Source organism: Xiphophorus maculatus, chromosome 6 (assembly GCF_002775205.1).
Source record: "Xiphophorus maculatus strain JP 163 A chromosome 6, X_maculatus-5.0-male, whole genome shotgun sequence".
NCBI classification, from domain to species: domain Eukaryota; kingdom Metazoa; phylum Chordata; class Actinopteri; order Cyprinodontiformes; family Poeciliidae; genus Xiphophorus; species Xiphophorus maculatus.
In genome coordinates this window covers 14788838-14804182 of record NC_036448.1, presented here as the reverse complement: position 1 = coordinate 14804182, position 15345 = coordinate 14788838, and the positions used below count along the sequence as shown (strand labels likewise).

General features: G+C 36.3%; 1 protein-coding gene across 1 annotated transcript; it reads right to left on the bottom strand.

The window, feature by feature from the left end:
- Nucleotides 1–7227: 7227 nt before the first annotated feature.
- On the bottom strand, nt 7228–15345 carry LOC102220495 (solute carrier family 12 member 9-like). Its single transcript, XM_023335045.1, is given in 11 exon segments — nt 7228–9234; nt 9310–9456; nt 10167–10277; nt 10280–10334; nt 10542–10604; nt 10606–10738; nt 10835–10956; nt 12029–12102; nt 14144–14251; nt 14359–14457; nt 15259–15345. Coding segments are annotated over 9 exon segments (825 nt in total). The 5' UTR covers nt 14166–14251; nt 14359–14457; nt 15259–15345; the 3' UTR covers nt 7228–9136.

Below are 15345 nucleotides of genomic sequence, written 5' to 3'. Positions count from 1 at the left end.
GCGACCGGCTGTTATCTAAAGGGTTATACAAGTGTGCGCATGGCAATGTGGTGGGGACTGTTTGTGCGCAGTCATTCGCGTAAGCAAAAAAGTTTGCCTGAACAAAAATGTGATATCTCTCGAGGTATTTTGAAAAGTGTTTCCAATTTATAGTCTTTCTTACGTAAAATTATTGTAAGTGGTAATGCACTTTGTTCGCAGTGTGGTATATGTTAGATCTACGGGATGCTGAGGAGGCGTATTGTATCACTAAAAGAGATGTAAAATGTTTCTGTTTTGACGCTTTAAATAACTGGGAATCTGAGCCCCGTGAGGAGGATAGTAAACACCGTGTAAAGGAATTTAGGGCATGTGCCACATAAATTTCAATGACGCAGTTGAACAAATACAGATGTGCACGTGAAGCTGGGTACTTCACAAGAGACATGTGGAAATAGTTTTTAAATTTTAATTGGAATAATATAATGATACAATAATTATCAATTTTTTTTTAAATTTTTTATTTTATTTTTTTATTTTATTTTTTTTTAATTATCTAAATTTTTAAAACACTATTAGAATGACCTGAAAAGTGGTCTATCCTGTTTTCTAGAATTTTTCTCTTTTTCAATCCTTATTTTACCCAAACGTATGGGAAAATATATAGATTTTTGCTGTCAAGCAGGTCTAAAGTAGTGAATGATAATTTGAAGATGTCACATAAAATAGATAAAAAAATGTCGGTGTGATGCAAATTAGCAACATTAAGAATTATGGGGACTATAGTGAGTGAAAGTTTCCACTCCAGTATATAGAATATTTTATTGATGTTGCTATTTCTTGGCAGTGTTTCAAATCAAATTGCAAAAGTTATTACTCTAATTTCATCACAGTACTTCAAATTCAGCTTAAAAGGGAGATATTGCTTATTATACAGGCACATAGTGACATTATGTAGGGCATAACCTAAAAGCTGTCCATCTCTGATGCACATGACAGTTTTTGAGGTCCACCTCAATTACATAAGGTAGTTCATGGTGAAATAGCAGAACATAGTTTTCATTTGTTTCAAGTTAAAGGTGAAATATAAGTCTGCCAGCTTTGTACAGAGAAATGTCACATTGAGATACAAAAATTATCTTACTGAACATTGGGTGATCATTTCCATGTAACCCATTTATGGCTTGCAAGCAACTTGATCATGCAGAGGAAATGTTTCCTTTTTTGATAAGAGTAAAACAGTCAGAGTGACGCAAAAGGAGGTGTACGTGGGCCGGGCTGTAACCAAGTTCTCCATGGAGATGAGGGCATCCCCAGCAATGTGGCGGTGGAGGAAGACAACAAACACTTATATGTGATCATTAAAACCACTGGTAGCGCTCCAACAGCCCACTGAGGGATACAAACAATGAGTCAGTTAAAATTGTACAAGTTGAATCCATCAAATGTTGTCGTTAAAGGCTTTAGAAGTGGTGCGTCAGGTAATATGCTAAAAATACTGTGGAGATGAATATTTGTTTTTAATTTAGTTACAATTTGCTCTTTTTTTAACATCCCTCTACTTTATAAACAATTTAAGTATATGGTCAGTGTTGATTCACTTCACTGTCATTTTTGGAGTAATTGTTCGTGTTGCTTTTCAATTGTGATTTAGAGATATATGTTTTTGTGTTCTTACCCCAGGCATACTTCCCATCCAGCAGTGAGTAAGAAGGGAAAAACATGTTGAAAGTTCACCTGACATGACACTTTGGGAGTCACCAAGTCTCCACAGCACCCATTAAATACTCTCTGCACACAAAGCAATTGAATGCCAGAACAAAATAAAAATAAATATATGGTTTTTTTTTTTACCAACATAGACATAAACAGCTGCCCTGTCCTGCATGTTTTAGTGCTGCACATCTGGATTAAATGAAAGGATGACCGGCTTGAAGGAATGTTAAAGAGGTAGTGTAATCATTTGAGTTGTGCTGGAGTGGGAAAATTTGCCATGTAAGGCCTAAGTCATCAGCTTACAAAATTTAGCAGGCCACAAAAATTTATAGAAAAGAAAAAACTTAACAGTAAACATTTTTATTACATTTTTTTAACTGAAATTATTTTCTCTGTATGGATCAACCTTGCGAAATGTTACAGAAGAAGATTGGCACCATATAATGAAAACATAGCTTTCACCATAAATCCTTCATGGCGAAAGGATTTATTGCGAGGTTACTTTTAGCTGCTGCTAATATCCCCAATAAAGGCTTTATTGTCTAAGTATTTTACTCATTTGCATGTAAAGACTAGAGCAAGGTAATGTTTAATTCAACTATAAAACAGTAGAGATTGCTCCAAAACCACAAACCAAAGGCACCGCTGGGTCTAATTGTCGAAAAGTTTTTTTTCTCCCATGCTTAAAAAAGGGGCACATGAGGTAAAACATGGATGAAAAGAACAATATGTTCTGTCATTTATCTTTGATGCTAAATGCTGTAATTACATTGTGAACTTTAAAAAGCATTAACTTTAAACTTGAAATAAAACCATTCTCATTTGAGCTACTTTAATTGCTTAGAAGAATTTTCCACAAAACCACAACAAGATACAAGTTGTACACACAACAATAAATTATCACACGAGTTTCGAAGCTGTGTGTGTGTGAACGAGCCACAAATAACTCACCGGGGTTGTGTGGGCAGTAGAAGAGAGAAGCTTACTGCACACTCCCACAGGACAAAACATCCTGCAGTCTTTGCCTCCCACCCTCACATCTACTTGTGCTATTTCCACAGTTTGAACGTCATTAGCACAGACCCCGGGCTAATATTGTGAGCTAATATCCCACTGGGCTAAATATACGCATCTTCCTCACGATAAACTTTTGCCAGCTCCTGGTCTTTCTTTCAAGCTAAATAAACATTGAATTGTCCTGTTATCTGACTAACCGTAATAATGTTGAACATTGCCTGTAAACACAAAATCACCTGTAAAAGCACAAACTAACCATATCGGATGGGAAAATATTCTCAGTGAATTGTTAGACAGACTCACAAACTCAAATGTAAAAATTTTCAGCATAAAATGTCAGCAGAATTTCTCACCCAAAAAATGTGCGCATTCCTGGATGAAACTTGGAGAAAGTATCACAATTTTCTTCTAATCATAGTTTGGTCTTTTCTGTGGAAACTGTTGTCAATAATGTTGCGCCCTTGACGCCCTGGTCAAGATATTTAATAAATCTTAAAATAAATATTTGTCGCACTTTTCTAACAGTGAACTTGGGATTTTTTTAATCCTCCCGTTATTATCCTGCTCATGTGGTGGCAAGATAAACATAGATCCTCTTATAATCTCAATCACAGTTATTTAAAGCTTTTTTATCATTGTTCTGGTTGCAGATATGGAGCGGTTTTGGCTGGTAACTATTCTGGAAGAATATTCCTTGACTTATCAAGACAACACACATCTGACTTACATGCACTGCATGGATTCATGTCTTTCCCATTTTCCCAACCCACGAAATCCTGAAATGATCAACTTCAAATTAAAAGGTCATTGATAAAGATCAACTTTAAGTTAATAAGATGTATTGTCAGAAGATAATCAATCTGATAGTATAGTCTAATATTAAGAGATGAATTTATTTTAAGACGATACACATATATTTTACAAGGGGGCAAAAATTATAATGGTTTCATAGTTTCATCTTGGTGCTGCAGTTGTGAAATTTAATTTTATATATTATGTAAACTTCATCAGATATCAAGAAACATGTTGAAAATCTGAAAATACTGTTTTAAAATATATTTTTTATTAATCCCATCATTTAAGGAAAGAAGACAAGTTGTTTCCCCACGATATTAATACATTAATACATTTTCTGACCATTAATAACAGGGTTGCAGCATTTCATCATTTTGTGATGTCTTCATTAAATTGACACTGATTGATTTTGTGATTACAGTAATGCTATTCTCTGCACATAAAAGGCTGTTATTCCCTTCTTGTTTTAAAAATGAGTACAAAGTTCTTGCTTAAGTGTGGTCGTGATATCCACTTATAGAGTTCTTCTACTGTACGTCTGCAAACACGTTCCCTCCTACATCCTGTTTGTCAGTGAGGTGGAGGCTGGTGAGTATACACGTAAACGAGAAATGTAGAATTCTGGTGCACAATTGACGTAAGCCACAGATGGCTCTGTCTGTTGATCAGAGGATGCATTTAAGCTCCTGCCAAATCTATTTGCTAACGAGAAATTGATCAGCCAGGTTATTTTCCTCCATCCATATCGTACAGAAACGTAAACCTGCCTCTCTGAACTGATTGAAGCAGGTACAACTCAGTCAGGTCTATCAGAAACCTACATCAAATAAAATTATAAAATATTAAAAGTGAAAATCATAAATGGGTCAAAGCCATTGCATGTTTTCTATGTTGGCCTGCTCAAAATGTCATTTAAAACAGTCTGGTGATCAATTCATTACGATGAGGCTTGTTTTTCATTTGTTTGAATGTGACTGGTTTAGTCCCTTTGGTTTTAGGGGTTTTGGTTTTATGTTCTTGCTGTTAAAGCAGGTAGATCAGTATTTAAGAGACAGTAACAATATGTATGACACATTTATATATTTATTCATAATTTATTATTAAATTCATTTTTAGAGATGGTTTTCTTGGCCTAAAAGAAAAAAAAAACGAGATTAACAACTTAGGACTCCGAGATAATTTTTTTATGTATTGATCAGGACATTCCAAGGTGTATTGTTACATAAATATGATATTGCCAATATCTGGTCTTTTAACACATTCTCCATCCATGCATCTCTGTATCCCTTTCAGTCATCTTCACAGTACCGTCCCACTTTTTAAGGTATCTTTGCAGAAACATGAGGTTTCCTGGGCCTCCTTTGTTAAATCTGTCTTTGTTCCTGGCTTCTCATTTGGAACATAATTATTTTTCTTCCTAAAAATACTGTCTGTCCAATTAGACATTTTTGGTGCTGTGCAAAGAAATGCTTAAGGTGCTTTTCTCAGAATTGTTTCCTTTCTTCAAACCAACATCAGCTCTGTTAACTACATACACATCCTGTTTTATATTTCATGTTGAGCTCCTTCATTTTTTATTGTGTCCTGTTATGATGAAGAACTTTTGTTTCCTTCACTTTGTATAAGAAAGACTAAAAATAAAGATGAACTAAAAGACATCACCAAATATGGGATTTTTCATGTCCAGTCATGGCTAAAAATGAGAGAAGTTAGGCTTGTTAGCATGCAGATAAATTTAAACCTATTTTAACTATTTTCCTGAGTTGTCCTGCTCTTGGCTTCAGCTAGTCCTCTGTCCTTCTTGACATCAACATTTAGCTGAAAACAGAATGTCCAAAGCCTCCCACAGTCAGTGAAGGAATCTCTTGACACCTTACAACTGCCGAGATAATGGGAAAGTCTTTGTGATTGCAACATTTTTTGGATGTGTGAAGCTATGCCGGCACCTCTCTTGTTCCGTGCTGTAGTTGAACAACTGATTAAGATATTTTGAGGGTGGATGTTGCATTCCCTAATAGGGCTTGCCTCAGTCTGTTAACGCTCTCCCTCCTACTGTACAGGCAATTTTTCAGCAATGCGTGGGCTGGTGACAATACATGTAAATTGTGGTGCAAACGTGACGCAGGCCACAGATGGAACTGACTACTGATCGGAAGAAGCATTTCAGATCCAGCCAGAATCTATGTGCCAAAGAGAAACTACATCCAGTATGTTCTTGTTTTGAAGAAAGAGAAGACTGTCTTTTCCCCAGACTCTTCAGCATCCACACCCTCTTTAAGAGCCTCTCACATGTTGACATGAAAGCAATAGAAATACCCACCTTACATGCCAAATCTTAATAATGATGCAAGAGAATACAAAAATATTGTGGGTGTGTGCTTAGTTCTTCCCCACAGATTTATTTTCATTTAAATTATAGCTGGTAAAATACACATTGAACATGTCAGCTTTTTATTAGTTTAAATGAGGTCATTAACATAAAATTCTCACCAAATGTCAGCAACAACCCAAATATCCCGCACATCAAAAGTAATTAAAGCAAATCAGTCTTCGGATTAAATTAATGGTTAAAAAAGAAAAAATTCATTAAATGTCAAGAAATGAATCTGTAAAAAGACAAAGAAACCGCCGTTTTAAGCTTTTCTTGCTATTTGTAAAGGAATCTGCTAGTTTAGGTTTGTTATTAGAAAGTATTGGGGTTTTATGGTTGGCAAAGCAAAAAAAATGTCCCCAAAATCTTAATGTTTCAAAATATACAGTGATTACAGCTGCATTTCTAAACTTCTGAATGTACCATTGTGAGCGCTATTAGAGCCATAATCCAGAAGAACATCACAGTAAACCAGCCGTAACCAGGTCAGGTGCCCCTCATAACATTTCTGGTGCATAGAAATGAAAATTTCAAACAAGAGTTGTCCAAAAACCAGACTCTCAAACAGTTTTTGAGAGTCTTGAAATGAGCAGGTACAATTTTATCCATTGAAAATTACAGGTAATGCACTCAACACAATTGCCTCTTTGCGCACTGTTGATTCAGATGCTAAACTGTTGGAAAAAAATCATTCTAAAACTTGTTTTAAAGGTAAAAGCAGAAGATTTGGACAAGCCGGTAAAAAACCTATAAAACTGAGACAATAGTTCCAAACACAAACAAGGGGACTGTTATTTTGATTCAGATAAGACAGTAAAACTGTGCCGGAATGATCAAATCACCTGACTTTGATCCAACTAAAAATGGAAAGAACCAAAGATCAGAGTGCATAGAAGAGTCCCAAACACAAACCTTTACGATTTGAAGCGTTTGTGTAGAAGACACAGTGGGTCAAACTCACACATGAGTAATGAATGCACTAGTTTCTCCATAAAGGAGAAAAGTTGGAAAAAAAAAGCTCTTTCCATGGAAGCATTTAATACAATTTTGTAAGTGGGTTCAATAAATGTCTTTTTTCTTTTATTGATAATTTCATTTGGGGACTAATTTGCCTTGATTTCTTTGCATGTGTGAGTTTTTGCTCTAATCTGGTTGGAACTTTAAAGACATTGCTTTGTTACAAATATTTATATTAAGGGGAACTGGTTGTAATTTTGTGTTATAAATAAAGGATTTTTACTGTATATTGCAGTTTCAAAAATAACTAAGTACTTAAAAACTTAACTTGAAAGAAGGTCAAACTCTTGAGGCCTTCTCTAAATTAATTTTAAATGATTTGTAGAGAATAGTGCACATAAAGCTAAAGTGGGAGTGCTTTAAAAACATGCTTCTTGTTTGCACACACATCTTCACAGGTTACTCTGACAAATAAAACATTAGGTTAAATGGTGATTTCAAATTCTTGGAGTTTAAGTGGTGAGGTGATGTTCCACCTTTGAAAACGGGAACTACTCAAATAAAATACATGTATAGAAAAAACACGGCACCAGTTTAGTAAAAGGTCACAATAAAATGTACAAGGATTAAAGTGCTTTTCCATTATCAGTGAATCTCATCAGCATCCGGAAGTGAGTCAGTTCTTCCCCCTCTCTACTTGTTGGTTTAGTAGGTGGAGAGAGCTGACATCCATCCATCCAAACTGAGCAACCGGAGGCTTCGAGGGAACAGCTGCCAATTTGTTATTTCCAAATAAAGTTCAAGCCACAGAGACATACCAAGAAAACACGAAGCAGTTCATAGCATCTTGATGCCCATTTGTCTTAGATGGAGCCAACCCTGTCGCCATCTGGGGATACACTCTCTCTCACAGGCTGTTTGTCAGAGACGTGTAGGTGGGTGTCAGTACTCAGCCAGAATGAACTCATGGAAATTTCGTCAAAGCACACGTGGCATTTGCCGCCAATGACTCTGCTTAATCAGTTGGCAAAATGCCTTAATCACCTATTTGCTGATGTTTGTTGAGTGAGGTGAACCTTCACACACACACAAGAAATGTCTTGAGTGAAGTAATCAGTACATGACGTAAAGTCTTTCTATTCACTGTGAATAGATAGAAGCACATCATTTGGAGCTAAACTGTTCATTTTAGGCAAAAAAGTAGGTCAAGTATCAAACCACATTGGCCTATGCTAATTTAGAACAGGCGAGGGCATTGCAGGAAAGCTATGATGCAATTTACTTGAATCCTTTGACATTTTCAGAAATTTGTATATTTAAGTGGAGCAGTATTATGCATCATTCCATAGCTCAAAAGTTATCAAAATGCTGTATCTATTAAGTATGACTTAGAAGAAATTTGACTTCAAATGCCTTGAAAGTGGGCATCTGTCTCTTTGAAAAGCTCCTCTTTTCAACAGTCCATCAGCATGTCTCCTCAATAATGCTCCTGATAAGCTCTGCAGAAGCACAGTTCCACTAGGTATTTTCCCATTGCTGCTGCCGCTAGTCTGGAGGAGCTTTGTGAGGGAGAAGCTATGCTGGAGACAGCAGCTCTGAAGAGGAACGCTGTGAACGCAAGCATTTAGGCACCCCTGAAAGGCTGCCGTGGGAGCATGAAAGAATCAAAGTAATACTCCATGAGTGTTTTTGATGAGAGAATAACATGTTATAATAAAAAAAAACAAAAAGTCTCAACTGTCTCTTGCACCAGTAGTTAATCATCATGTCATATTTTTGCATGGCTAGGTTAAAAAAACAAACTAACAAAAACAAACTATTTTTCTATGCACGACTTGCAAGACTGGCGCAGCCCGAGTACATTATTTTGTTGATCAAATAAATCAGTTTTTACTAAATTCACTTTTAAGATGACATTGATAATGAAAGCAATAATAAATAGGTTACTTCAATTTTCCCCATCTGTACAATTTCCCCTGTATTGGTCCTCCTTAGGTTATCTCCAAACACAAAAATTCTAACTTTCATATATAATGACGAGTGAAAACATACATCAGCCAGGCAGAAGAGCTACTTGTTAAATTTTAGAACTTTTAAAACCATGTTTGAGAACAATTACACCTTGTACTTTTTGTCTGTACAAAATTGTCAGGAACTTAAGCATCTTACAAACCAAATTAATTAGCCATATCAAACAGTAAATATGTCAGCATTAGCCTAGAACTTCAGTAAAGTTAAGCTGATATCCTAAGTTCCTTGAGAAGAAGAAGAAGCTCAGAGGCTGTAGCTGCACACACTGAATCAGAGATAATTTGATGGGATAATTTGACTGGTGAGGCCATCTTCAGGTGTGCAATCATCATAAAAACCCAGCACAAGAGTGTTTGGTCTCATCCCACCTAAAGCCAGCAGATGTTTTAGCATGATACGCGAGAAATGTCAAAGAGTTTAAAAATTGAGTGACTTGGTCCTACCAAAGCCCGAGATGAACAGCAGATTTTGAACTCCATGCCGAACCGAGTCAGCCAGAGTTAGGTTCACAAACGCCTTGATTTTTAAATGATCCACCAAAGACAGCCAGGAATTATAACAGCTCTGCAGGGGATCAGTTGGTAAACCATCTGCACAATTACAAAAGACACAAACGATAGAAGCATAATGACAGACCTTTAATTATCGGCAAAAGATGTGTGTGTTCAATCTGCGTTAGAAGTTTCTCAGTAAATGACACAATCATGTTTTGATTGTGGTGGTTGGAGTACCAATAATTTGGATGTTCTACAGTTTGCGTCATTGCAGTGGCGTAACAAATGAGGCATACAAGAATATAATTTTCTAACATGATTGTAGTTTTCTAGTCTCAGCAGGAAAAGATACCATGGTTACGTAATTATATCTAGGAACAGAAAGACCCAAAAATGATTTGGGACCTCTCTCAAACTGATCAGTCTCTTATGCTGACATTGTTAATCACGTGGAAATATTGATATTGGTTGCCCAGCATTTTAATGAAGAAAGCACCAACTTTGCTGATGTGGCTTATAGAAGTGAGTAATTAGAGAAAACCTATATTTTTATATCCTAAGCAATGGATAATAAATAATTACACAAGTCACTCCAAACCCAGCGCATACGTTTGTGAATTTAGATGTACGCCAACTGATTAATGCTAAATCTGATGAAAATAAAGTCTTAATCTTTCTAAACAAGACACCTGGAGGTCAGAGTTTCACCCGACCATAATTACCACTGGCATGCAGTAAAACAATATAACTGCAAGTGTGAAATATCCACTTCTCAGGAGTGCTGTAGCTTTTTGATAGACACTTACCAAGCAGTCCAAGCTTCACATGTCCCAGGACGTACAGGCCGCTTTTCTTCAGGTCGTTGATGAAAGTCACACGACTCGTACAGGTGTGAGGGTTTGCAACCATCAACAACACCTCCAGAACTTCACATGGTCCTTCCGCACATCCAGAAGCAACAAGTACTTGCGAACCTGAAAACATAAACAATTTACATTAACATGGTCTTGAAAAATGATCTATGCTCCTTGAACTTTCAAATTTTAAGTTACAGCTACAAAGCTCAGTGTATTATATTAGGATTTTTAAAAATAACCATACAACAAAAAGTAGCACCCAATTGTGAAGTGGAAGAAACTGGCTTTTAAAAAATTAGCACAAATATTTGAATGCCTGAATACCTGATGGAAGATGAGAGATTGACTGATGTAGCCCCAGTTGCAGATGGGCCCCAGGCAGGCAGTGTATGAGCATCCAGAGGAGCAGCAAAAATGCTATGCTGGCAAAAGCCTGAATGGAACTAATAAGAAACATCATAACTAGGCAGCCAAAGATGCCCAGAGTACAGGTGTGCCATGTGAAACAACGAAAAGATGGTCTAGAACATAAAAAAAAAACTAAGCATTTTTTGATACACTGTTCAGGCAGGTAAATCTCAAAACAGATAAATCTCTGCAGCCTCCAGTGCCAGTACCTGAAATTTGGTGCAGATGCCCATTCAAGAGCCAAACAGGCCAGATTTACAGCAGCATACACCAACAAGAAGATGGTTACAATGCCAGCTACGGTGTTCAATTTGCCAGCAAATAACACCACCTAGTGGAGGAAACACACAACTTCAGTTTATGTGATACCTTCAGAATTGCTGGAAAATATAACTATAGTATGACAGCTTAATATTAAGACATTTGTTTAAATGAAACTGAAGATGATGCAAATATTTAGTTTTCTCTTGGAGTGGTTAGATGATAAGATTAGTCTGAAATAATGTTTCATGTTTACTTCAAGACAACCACCACCAAACAAACTACCACATCTATTGAAAGTTGCAGTCTATTGCAAAAAAGTTGCATCAATGAGGAAAAGAGAAAACATTTAACTGATTCTCTGAAACACATTTCCAGCCTTTTATAGTTAAACTTTTTTAAATACTTCATAATAGGACATAAGTTATTCCATCATAACAAGGCAACTGCCAGTATTACTTGTTACATTTGAACTACCTTGTTGCTGGTAAAGTGCTACATAAATAAAACTTCTTCTACTTATCCAATTCACTGAATTCAGGTATCCCAATTGCCATATGTGTATAAAATCCTGCACAAAGCCACGCAGGCTGCTTCTAAACATATTTATAGAGAATTTATCACTTTCTGAAACTGAATTCTAATGTTATGTAGGTACATGATACCACATGCACAAATCCAGTCACTTTAGAAATGTCCTTGCTACCAAATATTCTACAGCCAAGTGTTATCAATATTATAACAAAGTGGAGGCAACTGGGAATGACAGCAACTCAGTCATGTAGTGATAGGCCAACACAGTCACAGAGTGGGGTCTGTGATATGCATCTTTTTAAAAGGTTAGAAATCCTTGTTGTCCTTCAACAGATGGCCTTTACCATGAAAACAGTTAAGAGGGCCTACCATCTGCTACAAACACACAAAAAGTAGGGTCATATAAAGGGTGGCCAATTATTTAAAAACTTGTGTACGCCATGTTTTACAGAACTTATGGATAGGTGTGGGAGATAATTAAAACAATTCTCATCAATAACCAAAAATGTTCCCCTAAAGTAGAGATGTCCACCTTTGTTAGGAAAAACAATATGGATTGGTAAATGGGATTCATTCTTAAACCATTACACCACAAGCTAAAGATTTACCTGTACAAGAAACCAGCAGATAAGTTCAGAAACCCAGGGGTTTCCACTTCTCCTCCCCAGCACCAAGACACCATCTGTACAAATGTGGAACATTAGGAAAATCTCTCATATTGCTCATCATCTAAAAAAAAATCACAAACAACTGAGTCATCGTGCACTTGTGAAGCTGAACAAACAATGGAAAAGGTTTTTTCCTTCTAAGTGAACAGAGCAAGCCATCTGTTGACAAACGATGATTAAAATGCCTGTACCATGAAAATCAGTAACAAGTGACATTTTGTCACAATAAGGAGCAATGCCAATTTTAAACAGATGGATGAATATTAAAATGCTTAGACAAGCACACAAGAGAAGCCTAATTAGATAAACTAAACAATCAATGAATAACTTGAGCAGAGTCAACCTGCTTTAATCACCTCATTTTATCTACATGAGCTCATTAGTTTATTCATTCATTTCTACCGCTTATGGATTATTTTAATTCACATGTACTGTAGATAAATCAGGACATAACAGCTTACTTGTTAAGACATTATATCCTGTGTATAATAAGACCTTAAACTCTCTAAGGGTCCAAAAATGTGGTTGGTAAACTCTGCAAACATTTAACAGCAGAACATGTTTTATATTCTCATCCAGCAAGTTATCTTTGGCCAGAGCATACAGGATCCTGGAAGCTCCCAAGAGGTTACTCATTGCAGCAGACATGGCGGAGGAGTAGATACCAACTGTCACCATAGGAAGCCATACATTGATGTCCCCCAGAACACTGTAGTCTCTCTGGAAAAGGTAACTACACATAGTCCAAGAAATATGAACAGTAACATTTTGGTTAATCTTATTGGACTGTAATAATAAGATTACAGTCCAATAAAACAATGATTTTTTTTGACAAGTTATTCCATTTTTAGGAATATTTTGCAGCTTTGTGTAAATTTTCTCTAACCAGTCACAGGATCCTGCAGCCAGCAGACTCAGCAGATTGTATGCAATGAAGGTTGTAAGAACAGCTGCAAGCATTCCTCTTGGGATGGAGTAGCTAGGGATTTTTTAGATCACCTAATAACACACAGCAAAGGCTTTCTAGAACGTAAACGACTTCACCACCATTTTGTAATAGTTTGATTTTCACAAAACTGGCAACACAACATCTTCAAAACCCTTGGATTGTCCGGACTAAAACTGGACAAACAATGTTTCATGCATACATTTATAAAGGTATGTATTTTATGCACACAAACATACTGTGCAGAATGTTTTTGGTCTCATTGCTTTATATTTAATTTGCATGGAGCACATTTTTAAGGTTGATATTGACATAGCCTACAAGTTGTCCCATAGAATGCCTCTATTCATCCCCCCAAAAAAGTACATTTGAATTTTTTCCTGTCCTGCATAATTTTCGCTTGCAATTCTTTATTGTAGCCATTTTGTTTTGATATTTTTTAAGAGGCATCTTCCTGCTCATCTACTGTGTTAAAAACAGCAACAACAAATTAATTTTCTGAATGGTTTAGACATTGAAATTACCCATCAACTTCTGAAATGCGATATGGAATTGTATTGGGGCACAACACATACATCCTGGGATAAGTGCAACAGGAACAGTGTTAAGATAATTGTCAAAATGGGAGATGGGTGTTAAATTAAATACTTCATTTGGGACTGCGAGTGTCTCCTTAATAATTTCCACCTTGTTTCATGAGGAAATAAGCTCCCATTTCACTGATTAATAGGCACCAATCAAAGAATCACAATTAATTCTTCTCTAAGTATTGAGCCTTAAGGACATTAAAAATTCTCAGCTGTGTGGATGAGATCTTCAGCTTTCAAGTCTAATCAGAGAGAACAACATTTTGAGTGGACCAAGAAGTTCTGGATTGTATAAATGAGTGTTTAACTTAAACTGGAGGATGAAAAAATTACAGTAGCTTCATTTTTCAACTAAAGTGTTGAAAACAATTTAAAAGAAAAGAAAAACAAGCTTTGTCATAAACGTATCCAATTCCTGCACTGGAGCTGCTTTATATTTTTTTAAAACAACATGAAATCTGGCCACTGAGAAAGACAGTATTTTTTGAGAGTAGGCGTCTGCACTTTTCAACATTACAATACCTGACATGCTAGAGCCTGCCATGATTCCACTGCAGCCGTTGAACAAGACTGCAAATACTCAGGCAAAACTCATCATGCCACCAGTGGTGTAGTCAACCGTGTAATTAGCTTTAAGGGGTAAAAAGAGGTCAGAGATTGTTTTTTCATAAAAACAAGATGTGTTAAATGTACACAGCATCTATCAAAATAAGTTTGCAAACTTATTTGACACTTACAGAATAGGTTTCCCTTCAATGTGCAGAGCCAGAGGCCGGTATAGTTAGCAGTCCTTCTGCTTGTGTTGTTGGCTAAAGAGGTTTCTGGTAGAATCAACACTGGGGGGCCAACAGTGAAAAAACTAATGAAGATTGAAACCAGAACAGTAAAAACGATGATAAAAATAATAATGGTAGCTCTGGCATAAATGTGGGCTCCAACCTGTAAAAACAAACCAGTGTAATTAAGCGACATTGGCATTCACTGCATAGATCTTGACCTATATAATTATCATAAATGGTAAACTGCAAAACTTCCTTTACAGGAGTGCTGTTTCACTGCATTGGAATTTGCTTAAAAGATGTGAAAACTACCTTTCAGGGACCTTTATACAGCTTTTCCATGTTACGCGTGTCCTCTGCTTTTCTAACAAATGTAGGATAGCATCTGAAATGTAACATCTACAGTATATTTGTTTTCCCTTTGTGGTAGATTTGTTTCCACTACATTTTAATGAAATTATCACAAGTCAGTTCCTGATTTTATGGCGTCTAATTTTTTAAGCAGAGATGCAGAGGTTTTACTACACAATGCACTGTGGTTGACGTTAAACAAGCACAAAAATAAGAGCTTTCTGCTGTTTGTTTCCTGCAATTTTGAAATGAAAAAAAAAGATACCAGTTGAACTGGGATTGTCCAACAGAAAATCACCACAGCAGACTGGAGCTGTGTGGTGTGGTGACATTGATTTAACTGCAATATGTTGATTGCAGCTAAATCAGCGTATTGATTTAGCTGCAATTTATTTTTCTTATCACCATCATTACCTCTTTAATAAATGTATTGTTCATAAGCAGCATACAAATAAATTACAAACCTCACATATCTCAATGGTTCATGTAAAGAAAAAAAAATCTTACCAAACAGACTACAAAGCCCAGAAAGAGGAGGATAGTACCGTATAGCAGGCACCACCTTTATCCCAATGGCAACATTTGATGAGAGCC